This window comes from Talpa occidentalis, unplaced genomic scaffold, assembly GCF_014898055.3.
Source record: "Talpa occidentalis isolate TD23 unplaced genomic scaffold, MPIMG_talOcc4v2.1, whole genome shotgun sequence".
NCBI classification, from domain to species: domain Eukaryota; kingdom Metazoa; phylum Chordata; class Mammalia; order Eulipotyphla; family Talpidae; genus Talpa; species Talpa occidentalis.
The window spans coordinates 15017397-15036753 of NW_026555331.1; the positions used below are offsets into that span (position 1 = coordinate 15017397).

Here is a 19357-nt window from a genome sequence, read left to right on the forward strand (position 1 = left end):
TCTGAGTGGAAGGAGGGGTGAGTGAGCATTGAGGGAAGGACAGCAGTGCTGAGGCACAGGGCAGACGAAAGCAGATGTTACTTCTCTCCCCTGCTCCCCACCTCGCCAGGAACCCTGTCCATCTACTCCCCTTAAGAAGCTCTTTCCAGCTAAAAAGAAACTTCCCTGAAGAGGAAATGCAAATGGCCAACAGGCATATGAAAAAATGTTCAACATCACTTGTCATCAGGGAAATGCAAATCAAAACTACCATGAGATACCATCTTACACCAGTGAGAATGGCACATATTAAAAAAACTAGCAACAACAAATGTTGGCGAGGGTGTGGAGAAAAAGGAACTCTCCTGCACTGCTGGTGGGAGTGCAAACTGGTCCAACCACTATGGAGAGCTGTGTGGAGATTTCTGGACCTACTAAACATAGAGCTTCCATAGGATCCAGCAATTCCACTCCTAGGTATTTACCCAAAGGACACAGAAACATCAATTCCAAAGAGCACCTGCACCCCTATGTTTATAGCAGCACTGTTTACAATAGCTAAGCTTTGGAAACAGCCCAAATGCCCAAAAATAGATGACTGGATCAAGAAGATGTGGTACATATACACCATGGAATATTACTCAGCATTCAAAAAAGATAAACACATGCAATTTGCAGCAACATGGATGGCGCTGGAAGGGATCATGCTCAGCGAAATAAGCCAGAAAGAAAAAGAAAAATACCGGATGGTCTCACTCATAGCAGGAATCTAGAAAACTTAAATAAGGGACCAGGAAAATGAATAACTATAAGAAAGTGAAAATCAAAATCAACAAAAAACTATGAACCAGAGACACTTTTTGGGGGGTGGGGGCCGGGAGGGGAGGGATTGGGGTCAGAATGGGGCATGTGCAGTTGTATGGGGGAATATAAAAATAAAATTTATTATTTAAAAAAAATAAAATAAAATGTGATTAACCACAAAAAAAAAAAAAAAAAAAGAAGCTCTTTCCTAGTTTCTGCCATGTTTTAAATCATGCCCAGTGTAGAAAAGATAGCTTGACATATTTTGCTGGGTAGTTAAAAGAGCACAACTGTCTTCTCCGTGTATTTGCATTGTAACCAATTATCAAGGCCTTTTCTTTGTGCTGAAATTAAAATCCAAAGACATACAGTTCTGGCTAGGTTTTCCCTTTGGCTTCTCCAGGAATTTAATAGTGTCTCCTGCTGTCTTGCTTGAAGAATCTATTTAAATTGCTTGAGAGCAGCAAGCAGAACTGCAAGGGTGGTAAAAGCAGGAGGGGAGGCAGCTGCCTGCCCAGGGAGAAGCTGGAGCCTGGTGTGCTCTCTGCTCGAGTGAGCTGGAAGGACGGGACAGCAAGAGGAGGTGAGGTCTGTCTTCTGTGGGAGATGCAGCGCCCGGAGCTCCAAAGGGAAGGCAGTAGGTAGGCAGAGACCTTTTTTTTCCAAATAAGAAAAGTACAGGTTAGAGTATAGGGGAGGGGAAGGCTAGCCCAGCATTGTCAGCTTCCCCTGAAACCTGGTAGCAATGGACAGTCTGCAGTCCCACCCAGACCTGCCGAGTCAGATGCGTGAACCAGCTCTCACGTTTGAAAGCCACCAGCTCAGCTTAGTGTTACCCGTGAGAGACTCTACACCTCACCTGGACAGAGCCATGAAAAGCCAGCTTTCTCAGAGAAATAGCGGTGTCCTGGTTACAGCAGCCTGAGAGGGGAGGAGACTTACCTCAGGTTATAGGCGAGCAGAGGAGGGCACTGGCCTGGCCTGGAGGTGTCACTGTCACCCCAGGCTCTCCCTCTGCCATATTTTATAACCTATTTGTGAAGACCCAGGTGAAAGGCGGGCCTCTCATGTACTTCTCTCTGTCAGAGATCTCATGCAGGGCCCCACCTCCACATGTGCGCTCTTTAATTTTATTTTAAAATTTATTTATGCATACAAGAGCTGGGGTGTAGGCCAGAGGTGCGGGGTGTGTGTGTGTGTGTGAGGATTCACCAGAGTCAGAGTGGGGAGCAGAAAAGACAGATCTACTGAAATACACTGCTGGGGGGAGCAGCAGGGCTAGACAGGAGAGGTCTGCCGTGCCATGTGTGTAGCTCCCTGGCCAGGCATCCAACTTGTGCTGCAGTGGCTGCCAATAGCTTCATGGTGCTGAGACTTAACCCCTGTGCCACCAGGGAGGCCCTGTTTGCTCATTCATTCATTCATTCATTCATTTATTTATACAAGCACTGGGCACAGTCAGAAGCGTGGGAGGGTGAGAGAATTCATCAGAGCCAGAGCGGGGAGCAGAGCAGGCAGAAGGACCGAAGTACACTGCTGAGGGGAGCAGCGGGCAGCAGGAGGGGTCTGCGCGCCATGTGGGACCCTCCTCCTGTGGCCAGGGAGCAGCCGGGGATCGAACCGGCGCCGCAGAGGCTACGGGCAGCTTCTCAACCCAGCGTCCAACCGCTGCGCCACCGGGGAGGCTCCTGTTTGCTCTTTTAAATGCCCCACTTGTGATATGGACCCCCTTCCAACGGACAATGACAAGGGTGGTCATCACGGGAGGTGGCTGGGTCTGAATGCTGACGCCATGTGCCTGGGGCAGGACAGCAATGAAGAATGAGGAGCAGAGAACAGGTTATAAAAATGTTTAGTCTTTGCTTTATTGAGTTACAACAAATGAGCAACCAGTTAGAAAAATTGTTTGTTTTATTCAAACTCCCTAGCATTTTATTTGTGCGGTGTACTCAAGTGGGGGTGGTGGGGTGGAGAGGAAGGTTTGCAAACACAATTCATATTGCATCATATGACACCAGATATGTCTCTTGGTTTATCTTCTGTAAAAGTTAGGTCTAACTGAAAAAAAAAAAAAAAAAAAGTGCACTCGGAATCTAAAATTGGCCCAAAACAAACACACAAACCCAAAAAAAAAAAAAAAATCAATTCATGGTGAGACTTCAAGCTGCAATCTTGTCAAATATCACACTGAGAAAAGGCGGTTAGGAACAGAAATGAAACCCAAAGCTGTTCATCTTGGTACCATTGAAACAGGAAGATCTTTTTGTTTTTATTTCACAAAAGTCCTGGTCACACCAGTAAATGTGGCAGCCCTTTCGCTGGCATCTCAAAGATGTTTAGAGAGTTCAGCCTCCTGATACTGGTTCTCCCTGGCTGGCCGGGCCCAGGGTCCTGCCCAAGAGGCCCAGTTAAAAAAAAAAAAAAAGACTTCCCCCTTTCCAGGCTACAATGGGGGTCCCCCCCGCAGGCGGCTGAGGGAAGAACCGGAAGTGGATTTGATTTGGAAGATCTGTCACGTGTAAACCCTCTTCCAGTCGTGACAGATGCCCCAGCCGGAGCCCTCCCCAGGGAGAAACTGCCCACGTTTCAGACTCCTTTAAACACGAACTCTCCCTACCTCAGATCCAGTAGCTATAATGGCACTAATGCTAACACCCCCGCCCCCAAATTAATCAAAAGAAAAAAGAAAAAGGAGAAAAGAGAAAAGCACATGTGGTCAGCCCTCCCTCCGGGGAACCCTTGCAGTGGTAATGCTGGGGCAGGAAGGTGCCCTCGTAAAAAGGTAACAAAATTCCCACATGGTACAAATCGGTTCCAGTAGAGCAAGAGGTGGGGCCTGAGCAGAGGAGCAAACTATTCACAAGGACCCACTGAAAATGCAGTAGTAGGACTTTGGCACTGTGACCGATACCCGCGGTCCTCTGGGTCCCCACCCTGCAGGCACAGGCGCTAAGTGGTTCCACTGGAGGGCTCTGGCCCAGTGGCCCGTGGCGAGGGATGTTCTTTCTTCGAAGACAGAGTGCTCCCTTTATCAGCACAGCAGTTCTGAGGACGCCCCTGCGAGGACAACACAACCAGAGAGACAAGCTGTCAGGCAGGCGGCTGTCATTTCCTGGGTGGAAGGTGGGGGGAGGTGGCTTGGATTCCCGGCTCTCCTGGGGAGGACCCCACCAAAGCCAAAGCCAAGCCGAAGCCATCCTGGGGCGTGCAGGAGAGATAAACGCCCTCATGTTTGGGGCCTGCTTGAAAGAAAGGGGTGTGTTTCCTGACCATGGTCTGACATGATGGGAAGCGCCTCCAGAGTCCCTTGAAATAGGATGAGTTTCGGGGCAACTGAAGTGATGACCTGGAGTCTGTGCATCATTACCAGCCCCTCAGTCAGTTGTGAAAGGTGGTCAATCACAGTGATCCCTAACAGCCCCCAGGTCAGACACACCTACATTTGAATTTGACCTTTCTCCTGCTGGTCATGCGGCCCGCCGCCTGACTCTTCTCTCTAAGGCTTAGTTGTCACTTCTGCCAAACAGGGATGATAACAATTGTGATGGTTAAATAAGTTAAATATGCACCAGCTTTGGAAAAGCACCGCACGCAGCATGCCTGACCCTCGAGTTAGTTGTGTTTGTTAGCTGGAGCCTTTCCCGGCCATGGCAGGATGTGTGCCAGTTGTCGGAACCAGGGGAGACATTTCTAGTGTATTTTTTACTTCACGTTTGCAGCAACCCGCGGAATTGTAGCTCTTATTAGTCCCATTTTACTGGTGAGGAATCTGAGCACAGAGAGGCTAAGCAACTTGCTCAAGGTCACGCAGTAAATGGGAGAGTCAGGGTTCCAATGCAGAAAATCTCGAGTCTGTGCTCTTAGCCAATGAACAGCATTAATGAAGAGCCAGGGTGGAGGAAGGTTAACTCTTACATACTTTGAAGTAAGGAAAATAGCCCAGGACCCAGTTATGGCTTGAAGCTGGAGATGAAGGCCGTGAGAAGATGAACATAGAAATTGAGGTGACACATCTACAAACCACATCCACAACCCACCAGCAGCTAGGAGAGAAGCAGGGAACAGACTTTCTCAGCCCTCAGGAGGAGCCAGGCCTGCCAATACCAGACATCTGGTCTCCATAACCGAGGGAGAATTGTTTGAGCCACCCGGTTTGTGCTACTTCACGGCAGCACAAGGAAACAAAGCCAGGCCTCCATTATTATCTTAGTGGATGCCCAGGATCCAGAGATTGTGGGGAAGTAACCCCAGGGTAGGGCTCGGGCTGTAAAGGATGCAGCGAATGGTCCACAACTGGCTAAAGTTTGTCTTATCTCAACATTACCCATGGGCTTCTACTTGCCTCCCTACTATACAGGGCCTGGTACTGCTCAGCTACTTCCCTGGCCGAGAAAGGGGCTGAGAAGGCCTTGAGAAGTGATTTTTTTTTTTTTTTTTGTATAGGGGATCATCAGCAACAAGATAAGTCTTCTCAGCCCAGGCATCCATATTGTCAAATCATCCATATTGTCATTTTTTCCCAAACATCTGGATGTCAAATGTACATACATTTCCTAGATGCTCCTGACAATCAACAGAATATTGAAGACACCAACTTGTGAAAGAGAGGACTGTGGATAAAACCAGACTCCAGGGAGCTTGGGGTCTGAGATTACTCTAAAGTGATGTTGCACTCAGTTCATGAGGTGAAAGAAATGGAAGCTGGGGGATGAGGGGGAAGTTTCCCCAGGTCATGTGACTGCTCAAGCACTGCAACAATCGTGAACATGACACCAGTGACAGTAGCTAATATTTGTCTCACACTTATAATGAGCCAGGCCCAATGGCAAGATCCAGATCATCTCATTTACTCTTCACAGTAACCTGGAGGGCAGGTGAGAGTGAGGCTCACTCTGCAGTGAAGACTTGGAAGTTTAGGGAAATTAAATGACCCCAGGCAACCAGTCAATGGTGGAACGTGGTCCCCAGTGTCCAGAATGACTTTGTTCCTCCCACTCCTGACCAGGGCCCAGGGCTCCTCGTCCCACATGCACAGCTTTTCCTGCATGGAGCCACCAGATGACAGGAGAGGATGTGTCTGCTTCAAAGGCAGAGGGCTGGCAAACCAGGCACCAGAGAGGACCACATACACCCCTGGGTGGGCACAGCTGACCATAGCCAACCTCCAGCTCTGTTCCCCAAGAGCAGGGTTTTCCCCAGCCAACAGGGGAAAGAGGGTGCCTCCACTTGGATATCCAGCCGAACAGCTCTTCAGACTCCAGACTCAAGGTGCCTAGACAGCTACTGACCAGGCTGAGGCATGGCAGGTCAGCACAGGGCTGTGGGATTTGCTGTGCTGAGGCAGAGTTGGACAAAGCCAGGATCTAGGACCTGCTACTTGCTGGCTGTGTGCTGAGGTCAGTTATTCAACCTCCCTGTGCCTAATTCTTAACCAGCGGGCTGCTGGGAACGCTGCAGGTAAGGTGTGCAAAACATAGGGGAGCTCCCAAAATATTGCTTCAATTTTCTCTGAGAAGGGCCAGATGTAAAATTGGATCCTCAGGTGTAAACGAGCTCACCTATGTGTGTGGGTATGAACGTGTGTGACTGTATGTGAGTGTATACACATTTTCTGTTTCACAAACAAAACTGATCTTATCTCTTCTAATAACTGGCAGAAACTTACTTCTTTAGCTGCAATAATAAAATGACTCCATTTGGCCATTTTATTTTTTTTTTACCATTCTCTGTGTAATTTCTTATGGAACACGCATGATCCTCCAACTGCGTATATTAATAAAAAGAAAGTGCTGAGCAAAAAATCCTCAAAAAAAAAAAAAAAAAAAGCCAAAATACACAAACAAAAACCCACAGATTGCAAGGCCAAAAGGGAAAGGGAGACAAAGCCACTTTTTTCTTTTGCAGAGATTCCAGCTGTCTGCCCACGCGCCGGCGCTGCAGCAGCCTCAGGGACACTGGGCTTCAGCTCTGCTGTGGCCTCTGTCAGGGTGCAGGCCTGGGCTGCGGGTGCGGGCAGCACTCTCCAGGCAGACGGGGAGGATGCCAGATGCAGACGCAGGGCGGTTTCTCCATCCTGACACAGCCCCAGCTGCAGCCAGCACCTCCCCTCTGGGCAGCAAGTCCTGCGGGCAGCCACTTCCGGGGGAAGTCCTCACTGCCGCCTGCAGGTCTCCTTGCTAGAGTTCCTGAGTCGGGGCTTCCACAGCACAGCTATTAATCAGGCAGTCTTCAGATTACCTGCTTAATTGCCTGTCCTCTGAGGCCTGTGAGGACACGGATGGTGCTCACAGTGTTAGAGCCTAACGCCTCTCCCTGTCTCCCTCCCCAGTGCCCGGCCCACACAGGATACTCAAGTTCCCTAATGAATGAAAATTGGGACAAGAGCAGGATCTGCTGGAGTGGTGTCTGCTTACACAGGTTGGTGACAAAGTTCACATTTCAGGTTCCCTTTTTAGAGTATCATAATCTTGTTGACAATACGGCCTCCTGCACCCCCGCAGGCTTCCACCTGGAATCTTACCCTTGGTCAGACACAGCCCCACAGCAGAGAACCACAGCCTGATGGATCACTTGCTCCGAGAACACCAGACCTCAGCTTAGGGGAGCAACTGTGCAGGGTCCTGGGGTGCATTTCTTTGTGGTCACCATTCAAAAAGTTCTACCCGGTGGATGTCCAGCCCCACCCTGCACACTACCCAGGACAGGGGACCACTGCCTGCTGCAGCAGTGCTTTCGTCTTGAGGACAACCTGAATGTCAAAATTACCATCTAATTCTTAAGCAAAATCCGCTTCCCTATTACTTTACCCACTGGGGAAACATGAAACAATTAGGATTCTTTCCCCATGTGATAGCTTTCTGTTTCTCTTTAAGTTTCCCTGTAGGGATTTCCTTAACGCCCTTGGGGACTCAGGAGAGAATAATGCTATACTGCATGAGAAAGAAAAACAAGCATCGTGATACCAATTTATCATCTCAGTAATATGTCAGATTTTCTTTTATTGGCAGGGGACATGGTCTGATTTTAATTAGAATTGAGAAAGGAAAAATATGGTGGCACAGGGAGGGACTAATAAGCAGTTTCCCGCTGCACAGGGAAAAGTCAACATCGTCCCAATGAGTCCCCACACCAGGCTTCCGGCGGCTCTGACACATCTGGTCAAAGCTCTCTCTCTGCAGTAGTTTGGGGAAACTCTGCGGCTGGGGAAATATTGTTGAGACATATAAACCAGGTAAATCGCCCTTCAGCTGCTACAGGGAGGCTCCAAGGCAGTAGGAATCAGAGGGGTACAGGTTCTTCCTGCCTTGTTTCCATCAGTGGATGTTACCCAGTGGAATTCAACAGAATCTGAGCAAACGGAATGAGATTTGAAACACTAGGTAGACTCTGGTGTGGTTATGAGGGTGGCTTTGGGTGTGAATCCTGGCCCCATCACTTCCTAGCTCAGTGACCTTGGATGAGTTGCCTTTCTGTGCCTTATTCTCATCAGCCATAAAATGAAAATGTTTCCAGAGAGTTGTCAAATCACCACAAATGAAGAGTCTGAGCAGTGTCTGCCACAGCAGGTGCTCAGAAAAGGCTACCCCTTGTCACCGCCCCACCCTCCTTTCCTCGCTCCTCCTGCCCATGCCATTCACACCCAACAGCATGAACTTGAGCCAGTGGGGCCCAACCAGAGCACTCAACCTGGAAAGGCAGGAAGCAGGCAGCCAAGTTCCTCTCCATAAGGAGAAGAGTGTTCAACTTTAGAGCAGGTGCATGTGCTGGTGCTAATGCCAGGCCATTAGGGGCTTCCCCTAATATTATCTCATTTAGTCCTGGCAACAACAGGCAACTGTTATTGTTATGGGCTGAATTGTGTTCCTTCCTCCCCAAGTTCATTGGTTGAAGCCCTCATTGCCCATGTAACTGTATAGGAGATGAGGCCTCTAAGGAGGCAATTAAAGTTAAATGAGGCCATCAGGGTGGAGCTCTAACCCAGGAGGACTAGAGTCTTTATGAGAAGAGGATGTTCAGGGGTGTGCAGGCAGAGCAAAGGCCAGATCAGGATACAGAGAAGGTGGCCATCTGCAAGCCAGGGAGAGAAATCTCACCAACAACTACCTCTAGAACTGTGAGAGAGTAAATTTCTGTTGTTCAGGCCCTTCCATCCATGGTATTCTGTTATGCCAGCCCTAGTTGACTAATAGTATTAAGGTTATAGAAATAGTATTAAGGTTATAGAAATGTAATAGAAGAGAATAGGTAAAATGTAGAGGCATGTAGTGTTCTGGAATATTCCACCACCTGTCCCCCCTTTCACCACCAGGGTGGAAAGGCCTAAACACCCAGACAGACGTCCGCAGGATATTTTCCTTTTGCTCTTTCCTTGAGTGGCTCTGAGGGCCTCAAACTTCCTCTTCAGGGTTATCATACACTTAGAATCATATAAATTCATCTTCGCTGGTGAGTTTCAGCAGTTTCAAGGGAAAATCAGACTATGTGAGTCTACCTGAGACTGGCTTCTTAAAGCCTCTGCTCTTCTATGAAGTGAGCACTCAGGCAAGTGCCTCTTCCTTCGGTCTCAAGGCCTTGCAGTATTTTTTCCTGCCTTGGAATTGCATCCCTTCCTCTCAATCAGGCAAACTCCTACTTAACCTTTTGCCTTGCATTTTGTTCACTCCCCTTTCAGAGAAGCCTTCTCTAACCCTTAAATCAGGCCAGATCCCCCTACTCCCCCTGAATTCTCTTGGCACCCTGTGCCTTTACATCAAGAAACTTGTCAGTGCAGCAAATTTTCCTCTATTGTTTGATTAAAGCTTCATATCCCATTAAACTGTGGGCTCCAGCGAGGGCTGGCACCTGCTGGGTACCACTGCTGGCGCAGCCTGGCACACTGCAGGCATTCCACAAATTCTTGGCGGATGAATGAGCCACATCACTTTCTCTGAAAGTCTCCGGACCAGTTATTTCCTCTCCTTGGGACCTGCATCCTTCCTCTGAAAAATGAGGGGGTTAGATTTCACGGTTCCTAAGTTGCTACAAGCTGCCCAATGCCCAGTGAGAAGCCCCAGAATTTGGCAAATGGGAGAGATAACCCTTAACTCTCCGTGAGGGCCCGGGGAACCAAGGCTCATGTGCAGTCCCTGAGAAGCAGTCAATGACTATCGTGATTGATTCTCCAGCAGACCTTTCCCTGGAGCTGCTCGCACATGGCAAGCAAACTGTCCCCACCCCTCCCTCTGACTGCTGTCATCTAGTGGGGCTAATGAGGGATGGAAAAAAAAAAATGAGCAGAAGCAAAGAACTGAAGTTCCAGGTCCTGGATAATTGAAAGCCAACGGCCTTTGGTAATTCTCAGGATGGTTCACAAACTGTTATTGAAGGAGACACTGGGATTCATGGAACATGGTCCCCGCCTTCAAAAGTCCGGTAGAGGAGAAAGACAGAGAACATAGAGTCCAATACAGCTCCTCCCTCCCTCCCCCCTCCCTCCCTCCCTCCACTCACCCACCCACCCACCCACATGTCTGTCTTTGGAGAGCTACTCTGAACAGAGTATGGGGGCTGAGGATCCTGGATCTTAAATTGTAGCCAGGATGTGGCAGCCTAGAATGTTTTCAGTAAGATGAATTATGGAAAATATTTTTCTGACGTTTCAAAAAGTTTGTCTCTCCCCAAAGCCATCTCTGATCACCAGGAGTTGAAAATTGTTAGAAGTTGGGAGGCAGAGAAGGCTGTGGCTGGAGCTCTGGAGTCCAGTTTGGACTTTGGCTGACTGACTCTGGCAAACCAGCATTTACTTCAGATTCCTGCGCCTCACTTCTCGTTGCCTCCAAGGCCTGCATGCCTGAGTCACAATGATTAGGTTTGAAATCAGACAATGCATGGGACGAGCCAACTGTCTGTCTTCCTCTGCGCTCGCCCAGTGTCTGGTGGGTACAGGCTAGATGGGCTTTTGGGAATTCTTATATACACGCCTCACCTTTACTGGACCAGATTAGGCAGGAGCTGGGTTTTGGTCATTTTGGCAATCTAGACAGACTAGGCCGAGCCTGGCACAGGGGGTGCCCTCCAAAGCTCTTGCCCATAAATCGTTGTGTATGAGTTTCTATCCCCACAAGGATTAAGAAAACACCCCGTCCTGTGGCTTGGGCTGGGCAGTGATGGTGGTGTCACTGCAGGAGAGGCAGGGCACCTGGGTGTGTTGGTCAGGTCCTGGCCTGATGGTGAGAGGTGGCTCCCAGCCTCCACCAGCTGCTAGCTGAGGAACCCAGTGCCAGTCTCTGTGAGCCTCAGTTTTGTGCTCACAGGGAGGAGGCCATTTCTCACTCATAGGGTTGTCTTAAGTTGAAATGACTTAATAGCTTTGCTGAGAAGAATGCTGAGCACATGGCATCTAGAAATAAATAGAAACTCTCCGTAGTAGTAGTTCTGGGGTTTTCCATATGGCCAAACATCAAGGCATATGTCTGACAATGTCTGGCTCAAGGATTGTGACTCATTTTTAGGAAAAGAGGAATGAATTTTTCAGCCTTTTATGGGACAGGTCTCTCCGGGAATGGCTCCATGATTGTTTGGACCCAGGGACTGAGTTCACTTGGCTTGGGAAGGACTCCTTATCTTTATGTCTAACCTCAGGGCCAGGGTGGTCAAATACTTGGCACCCAAGTCATGAGCCTCTAGAAGCTTCAGTCAGAGGGACTGGTCAGGGGAGATGCCTAAATCCTCCAGAGGAAATTCACCTGGAGTTGCTCCCCACAAGTCCACCCCCTCCCGACACGTGTACCATGTAGCTCCTATGAAGTCAAATTGTGAATTGTTCTCAGGATCATTTCATGTGTAACACACACTGAACTTGATTGTAGATTCCTAAATAAATATATGCTTAAATAAAGGGATCACTGAATATTTATTAGTTTTAAGAGACCCATGTGTTCTGTTCAGAAAAACTGTGAGGCAGTTTGGAGAGATTTCTTTGCCTTTCAGTTGAAAGGTTCCTTTGGGGGGGCCTGTGCCACAATGTGGGGGAGATTTCGATGTACCCCCCAGAGCAGGATGCAGCCTCTCTGTCAACACAAGGGTACCTCCAAAGGTGGAGGAAGCCCATTAGGGGCGTGCACTGTTGCCAGGGTGGGCAGATCCCAGTGTCTGCTTTAGGAACAGTCTCTGGTGCACACTTGCGGCATCTACCACACACAGTCATAAGAAGGACTTCCTGGGTGTTCCTGGCCTGTTGGTTTGTGGTGTCCTTGCATTGTGCTCCCACACAGACAGCTGGCCTGTCCCCTCATGCTGGGGATCACATAGCCAGTAAAGGAGAAGCAGTTTCCTCTCCTTGGCCTGACTGAGCGCTGCGTGGAGGGCGCGTCATCTGTCTTCTTCATCACCTTACTAGGGTCTAGCATGGTGCCCGGCTCGGAGCAGAACTTATTTGCTCTGTTGGACTGAACCCTACCGCCGACTAAGCAGAGGAAGAAAAAGCAATCACGCCGACTGTGTCATCCATTGCAAAAGGTCAAGGAGAGAAGACAGGGAAGATGGGACCTCTCAGGTCCAGGCATATTCTGACTGGACAAAGAAAATTGCTCTTCTACTTCAATAAGGAAGTTAATGAGCTGGACTGTAGGGTCTTATAGGAAGGAAAGAAGATGGCTAGAGGAGGATAAAAATGAGGCAGCCAGATGGAGGTGGCACTACTAGTGACGTACGTGGCCTCTAGCACCCGCACCCACAACTTATACTTCTTCCTCCTGAAAAGTCGTAAGAGAAAGCCTATGCGATGGCCACCTGGGCCTGAGTGCATCAGACTGGCTCTGTAAGAGCTGGTGGAACGGGCCCACACTAGGTTGCCAGGGCGCTTTATCAATAAGAGAATTCAGGAAGGCCCAAGCCAGAGCGGGCCAAGTTCATCCATTGAGGGAGAGTGGAATTTTCAGACCTCCCTGAGGGACCTGGAGGTTCTTAATTATGAAGGCATATGTCTGACAATGTCTGGCTCAAGGATTGTGACTCATTTTTAGGAAAGGAAGAATGAATTTTTCAGCCTCTTAAGGGACAGGTCTCTCCGGGAATGGCTCCATGATTGGAGCCATTATCCCTCTTTTATTTCATTATTTTTAAAGATACCATGGGGGTTGCTTTGGAAATGACCGAGGGAGAAGCCAATCTGCTCAGATCACAAGCACTTGTAACCCCTGCGCTCCCTTCCTCGTTCCCAGCTCCCCTGGGAATATTTCTGCTCTGGTCCTAGAGGCACAACTTTTCTGCGCCCCTTTCCTCACTACCTCTCTGGCCTTTTTCTAAATCTACCACCTAACTAGCCACTGGGCTCCAGACCTTGATTTGCATGAACCTCTAGTGATGCACAAACCAGGGGCCTGGGGGCAGGGTTCATTATGTGGATGACAGAGCCATTATAACCATGGTAACCCCCTTATCCCAGGCCCCTGTAGCACCACAGGCCTAATTTACACCCAGCTTTTCCAGATTTGAAGGGTTCTGGGACCCAGTCAGGGCAGCTAGGAGCAGGGTCACCTAAGGAAACAGAGGGTGCACCTTGTCCGCCTCCAAGAAACAACCCCAAATCTCTCTCCAGTAAACCTGGATAATTACTCTTAAAAATATCCAAAAAAAAAAAAAAAGGAGAAAAAAGAAAGACACATTCTTTCCACACGTGTTTCTCACAGAGGGGAGCACAAAACGGGAGGACGTGCTGTTGATACCATCCGAACTTCAGAGTGGACAGGACCCAAAGGGTGGTGTCAGGACACACCACAGTGCTGTCACCCAGGGGGTGGCCCGGCCGGCGAATCCAGGTACAGCTCGTGAGTGTGAGGGTGTGACAGAGAGCTGCTTTGTAGAAATGGAAGGGTGTACCCAGCATCTTCCCCACGACAGAGTGCATTGGGGTATCGTGATGTCGCATTTAGTGAAGGACACTGGTTTTCTTTGTCTGGACAGGATGCTACAGCACACTTAATAGACAACCTGGAGACATGACTTTCCTATGCACCAGGGAACCCAACACTCTTGCGACTCACTTTATTGGGCTCTGAGACCCAACCCACAACCTCTGCCAGGTGTGTCTGGAGAACTTGAAATCTTCCAGCCCGTTACTCTTCCTTTTTTAAAAACGTAAGAAGCCATCATCTGTGTCCACACCCCTGCACCCTGCAACCTCTGTTGACTCTGGCAACAGAAAGCAAGCAAGCCCGCAGCTTCCCCAGGGGAGGTGAGTTACCTGTCTAGGCCTGGCCCGCCTCCGTGGGGGCGCCGTCGGAGTCTGAGTCGGCCAGGTCCGCCGTGCCTTCCGCTGCCGTCTGACTCCAGCTGTCCGACCTGTCCGAGACGGCATCTTCCTCGCCGACCGTCACCTCCACCCAGTCCACCACGCCCGACTCCTCGTTCTCCTCACTGCCCTGGCCGTCCCGGCTGTTGCCCTCTGACCTGTCCGAGGTGGCCTCCGAGGGCTTTGGGGGCACGCTATCCTGGGCTGGCTCGTTGCTGCTTTTCGCCCTGGGTACCAACTTCTCCGAGTCCATTTCACCGAGCTTTTTGGGGTCCTTGAAATATTGCTGACCCACATCATTCCCGTTCTTTGGGCTCTCAGTGACCACGGCTTTCGCCACTTTCCTTGAGGGGGCATCGTAGCCGTGATCCTCTGCCACGAGCTGCTGCTGGTACTGCTCCATCCATTTTAAGGTTCCAGTTTTTAGCAGGCATCTGTTCTCCTTGAACCAACGCACAATTTCAGTTCGAACCAGGCCAGTCTTGGCTGCTAACTGGTCATACTCCTGGGGCGTGGGCCACTGTGTTCTGGCAAATGTGCTTCTCAGCAGGTGAACCTGTTCTTGACTTTTTGTGATTGCTGGTGAAGGGCTGGGCAGAGAGCTGGCTAACTGGGCGCTGGACAGCTGGTCCAGGCGAGACAGAGCACCATTGGGGGCCACCAGATCTTGACCCTTTTTGCCAGATCCCATGGAATCCAAGACAGCTTGTTCCATGCTATCCCGAAGCTTCCTCCTCTCTGAGAACCAGGAGTCAATCTCTCTCCGGCTCAGCTTGGTTTCCAACCTTAGCCGATCCAGTTCTGCCTGGGTTGGAAAAGAGCTTTTCAAAAAGCTGTCTTCCAGGATTTTAACCTGACCCTGTGTTTTCCCTTTGAACTTCTGTGGGGCAAAGTCTGGGTACATGTGGTATGTGCGGCTGTGCTGGTCTTTGGCAATGGCCAGCTGGTCTTTGGCAAGGGATTCGCTGGTGATGTGCACGATGCCCCGCTGACAGCGATACCGGTGATCACTGAACCACTTCTTGATTTCGCTCCTGGCCAGGCCCGTCACCTCAATGAGCCGGTAGACCTCCGCGTCGTCAGGGAACTGGCTCTGGAGAAAACTCGCCTTGAGATGTGCTATTTGCTCCTTTGTCTTTTTGCGGTCACTGATGGGGGGCAGGGGGGGGTTAACCACCTTGGGTGGGGCCTCTGGCACCTGTGCAACATGTGGACGCTTGGGCTCCGGAGGGGCCACTTGAGGGGTCCCTGAAGGTCTCTTCTGGCCATGGTTGGTCATTCCAGCCACGGCGAGCGTGATGGGGGAGCAAGAGACGGTGGTTGACCCGCTCGTCACCTGAGTCAGCACCAGGCTGGTCTGGCCGAGGATCTGGCATGGCAGAGCTGTCTGGAGGACGGGCTGTGACATCTTGGTGGGGGCCAACTGGGCGGGCAGCACAGTGATCGTCGGGGGGACTGACTGGATAGTGCCATTGAACATCTTTTTCCGGGCCTCCTCCACCTCCTCCGGGGACCAGCTGATGCCGTGCTTTAAGCGCTGGGTGGCAAACCAGATTCTGATGTGCTCTTCGGGGTGTTTGGAAGCTGCGGTCAGCCAGGACAGCTCAGCCTGGGTGGGGTAAGGAAATTTGTTGAAGGAGTTGATCATGGTGGCATTTGTGTCCAGGGCAGAGTTGTATTTGGTAGTATTCAGAGGGACGGGGACCTTGGGGACAAGGTTGATATTTGGTGGGAGCTGCACAGAAGGCATGACATGCCCCAGTGTGTCCTGGAGGAGCTCTACGCCCGCGAGTCTGGAGAGGATCTCAGCCGCGTCTGTCACCAGGCGGGCAGTCCCGTCCACATGGTTCTCGGGGGTGGCCTCCTCGGGCTTCTTGGGCACCTTCTTGGCATCTGATTTCGGTTTCCCTGGCTTCATGATGGGGGTTTTGCTCACCGAGATCCCAGGATCACCATCACCACTTCCAGGGCCGCTGGGGGTGACAGACACATTGTGGTTGGTGGCTTCGATCGATTGCTCTAAGACAGTCTGATTATTGCGCTTGATTAACTTCAGCTTGAAGCTGGTCTCCCCGGGGTGGAACTTGGAGTTGTGGTCAGACAAGGAGTCGTACTTTTTGGTTGTGAAGTTACATTCGGCACAAACGTAGAGGGGGTTGAGGATCACGTTGGGGTGCTGCATGTCAACGTGTTCTGTGAACTCGTTCAGGTTTTGCGTGGAGTAAGGGCAGTATTTGCATTCATAACCACCTTGGAGTTTTTTGGATTGGGTTTCCCCTGTAGATTTCACCTCGATCACTTCATTTTCTTTGGAAGAGTTTTCCGGTTCCCCTGCCCAACTGTCCTTCGCTGTGTCAGGCGCTGGCACACTGATTCCTTTCTCTTTGGCCCTATCTCCTTCCTCGGCTACATCTTGTTCAACTACTTGTGATGTCCGAACCATGCATGGGGTTGTAGATTTTCTCTTGCTCGCCATGCTGCGTGTCTGGGTGCAATGGCTTATGATGAGGGGCAGGGAGGCGAAAGGGAAGAGGCAGTGAAATTTCTGGAATAAAAGACTTTTGGCTTTATTCCCCGTCCAAAGGCTTTGGCTTCCCGCGAATGCTGAAGTCCTGCGTTGGAGTTTTCAGAATGATTTCAGCACAGACAACTGTAACTGCTCCAAGGGCAGCATCATTCTGCGGGAAAGAACAAAGCATTAGTGTTTCTTCATGACACAAAATACTGGCGTTTCTTTTTGAGTTGCCCCCATGACCCATCTCAAGGGGTCCCCAGAGCAAATACCTAGGCGAGCACAGATGGCGTGAGAGCAGGTGCACACAAACACGAAAGACCACGACGTTCTTCCCTGGAGAGGGAACAGACCCAAAGCAAGTGAATGAGGATGCACATTCATGTTTGGGAACAAAAGGAGCCAGTGAACAGCCAAGGGCTGGGATCTTCTTCAGTGGCAGGGAGACACTGCAGATGAAGTGTTGCTAGACTTGAGAGCTGCTTTTATTTATGGCCCATCAGAAGCAAGGGGCTTACCTGGGGCTGCCAAGCTGAGTTTACATGGGCATTAAAAAAAAGGTTTATGTTTGGTTTCTTGTCATAAAGGCAAAATCACTATGCTATAGACAATCTAGAAGATGCATCAAAATATAAAGGAGGGGAAAAAATCCAAGTTCACTTGACAGCTCCCATTTTCAAAATTTTGAACAAAATAATGATTCTGAAAATGGTGGCATAAGATCACACTGTAGGGATACACCATGGATATTGGGTTTAGCCATTTGACTTTGCTGGTCATTTATTTCTAAGTTTTGGCTCTTATCAACAAAATTATTTCTAATTTTTGGCTCTTATCAACAAAATCAGCCAATACCCTGAGTCCTTATTTTGATAACGGCCTTTGGGTAAATGCTTAGACATGAAAGCACCGGACCAAAGAATACCAGCATTTAAAATTCTCTTGACTCAGATGGCCAAATTCTGGCATCTATTGCCTTTTCTCCTGTCTGTGAATGAGAATCTGCCTCACCACTTAGCCTACATGAAATATGACTACCAAAAAGCCTTGCTAGTTAGGCAGGGGAGAAATGTTTTAATATGTGCTTCTTGGTTGCCAATAAGGCTGAATCAATTTAAAAGCTTTACTTGCCATGTATATTTTTTCTTTGTGAATTGACTGTTTATGCCATTACTGTACTGCTCTGTGTTATTTTCATCAATTTGCGAGAGCTCTCTATTAAGAATATTAGTACTTTATTATATTTGTTGCAAAGTTTTTCTAATCCGTCATTTACCTTATAGCTTGGTCCATGGTGTAGACATTTTAAATGTAGACATTTTAAACTTGAGGCAGATTTATCAATTTGTTTCTTTCGTGGCTTCTTTTGTTATGTTTTATATTTAGACAGTGATTTTCTGTCTTGATAGCTGAAATGTTACTGTTTTCTTAAAGTGTTTAGTTTTATTTTTTACATTTGATTCATCTGGACTTGAACCGGGGTTCAACTGTACAAGACAACCCTGTTTTTCTTGAAAGTTACCAACGATCTCAGCAGGCATTGTGTATCTTTTTGAATTTGTGAAACCACCTTTATCATACACTAAATGTTGACATATGCAAGGGTGGTTTCTGGGGCTATCTAATCTGTGCTTCTTATCTAACTAGTGAGCTCAATTTCCTTTTGCAGCTAAGAACATGTCTTAAAATCTTGTAGTGAGTTCCTCCTTATCCCTCTTGTGCATTCTGCAAAGGTTCTGGGTTATTTTGAGCAACTATACACAGAAGTCAATTTTCGTGAATCAGAATCATCTGTCACATAAAATCGGTTAGGCTATTGATTGGAATAGCATTAAACAAAGATTAATCTTGGAGGAGGGCAATGATTTGCTTGTTAGGAAGTAGGGTATGTGAGCAGAACCTAACCTGGGGAACTGGACTGGAACATGTTGAACCTCTAAATGATGGGTTTTATGGCTAAAGGAAGTTTTATGGCTAAAGGAAGTGGGAACAGAGTTTTGAAATAAGATAGCTGATGTCAGGGAGAGAAGGAAAATGGAGGAGGTGGCACTTCCTAGCCTTCCACTGTCCTGGATTTGAGTCCCACTGAAGAGAGGGCTCAGGGCAGAAGTGAAGGAATTATTTTCATAAGCAACACTGGGCCCACCCCCCTCTGCTTAGGGGCTCAGGTGACAAACCTAAGCAGGACTCAGGAGAGGCGCCTTCTCCATTGTGAGCCTAGAACCTGGCCACCATAAGGCTGGAGCACCCAAGGCTGGAGCACTGGCATTTTCATGCTGGGCAACCTCCTCAGTGGTGGGTGGGGGGCCCTCAGGGGCGCTGGTGAGGAGAGGACACAGCCACAGCAGAGCAGAGGGGAACCATGTCATTTTGCTGACCAGCCCACATAGACAACCTTTAGGCTCTGCGGCCTTGCTGGCCATCAGACTTTTGGTTTTGCCCCTCAAACATGTGTCACCCCCCTTCAGAGTTCTTTAGTTCCACCACTGGCTCAACCACTGCTCACTTACGCCAAAGGTTTCTTTGCCTCCCCCCACATATCTAATCCATCAGCAGTCCCGTTGAGTCTACCTGAGAAATAAATCCAGCACTAGCCCAGTTTGCCCCTCCTCCGCCCTGTCTTGTCTCAGCCACCATCGCCTCCTGCTGAAGCCCAAGCAGCCTCCCTGGCTCTCCTGCTTCCTTCCTGCTCCATGTTTTCAGACAGGAATCGGGGCCTGTCACCTTCCCGCATGAGGCTCAGCCTCGGCTCCCCAGGTCCCCATGACAGCCTGCAGACCCCGCACGCCCTG

General features: G+C 49.3%; 2 protein-coding genes across 2 annotated transcripts in view; one reads left to right on the forward strand and one right to left on the reverse strand.

Moving 5' to 3' along the window:
* DERL1 (derlin 1) overlaps positions 1 to 19357 on the forward strand; it is a 75895-nt gene that overhangs the window by 47925 nt on the left and 8613 nt on the right. The window contains exon 9 of the mRNA XM_054692002.1: positions 7112 to 7200. Within this exon, the coding sequence (XP_054547977.1) occupies positions 7112 to 7200 (89 nt within the window). The remainder of the gene's footprint in view (positions 1 to 7111; positions 7201 to 19357) is intronic.
* The window catches only part of ZHX2 (zinc fingers and homeoboxes 2), a 137348-nt gene continuing 120623 nt past the window's right edge, over positions 2633 to 19357 (reverse strand). Inside the window, exons 3-4 of the mRNA XM_037502158.2 lie at positions 14006 to 16731; positions 2633 to 3840 (exon numbers count right to left, since the gene is read on the reverse strand). Coding sequence (XP_037358055.1) covers positions 14010 to 16529 — 2520 coding nt within the window. The 5' untranslated portion in view covers positions 16530 to 16731 and the 3' untranslated portion in view covers positions 2633 to 3840; positions 14006 to 14009. The remainder of the gene's footprint in view (positions 3841 to 14005; positions 16732 to 19357) is intronic.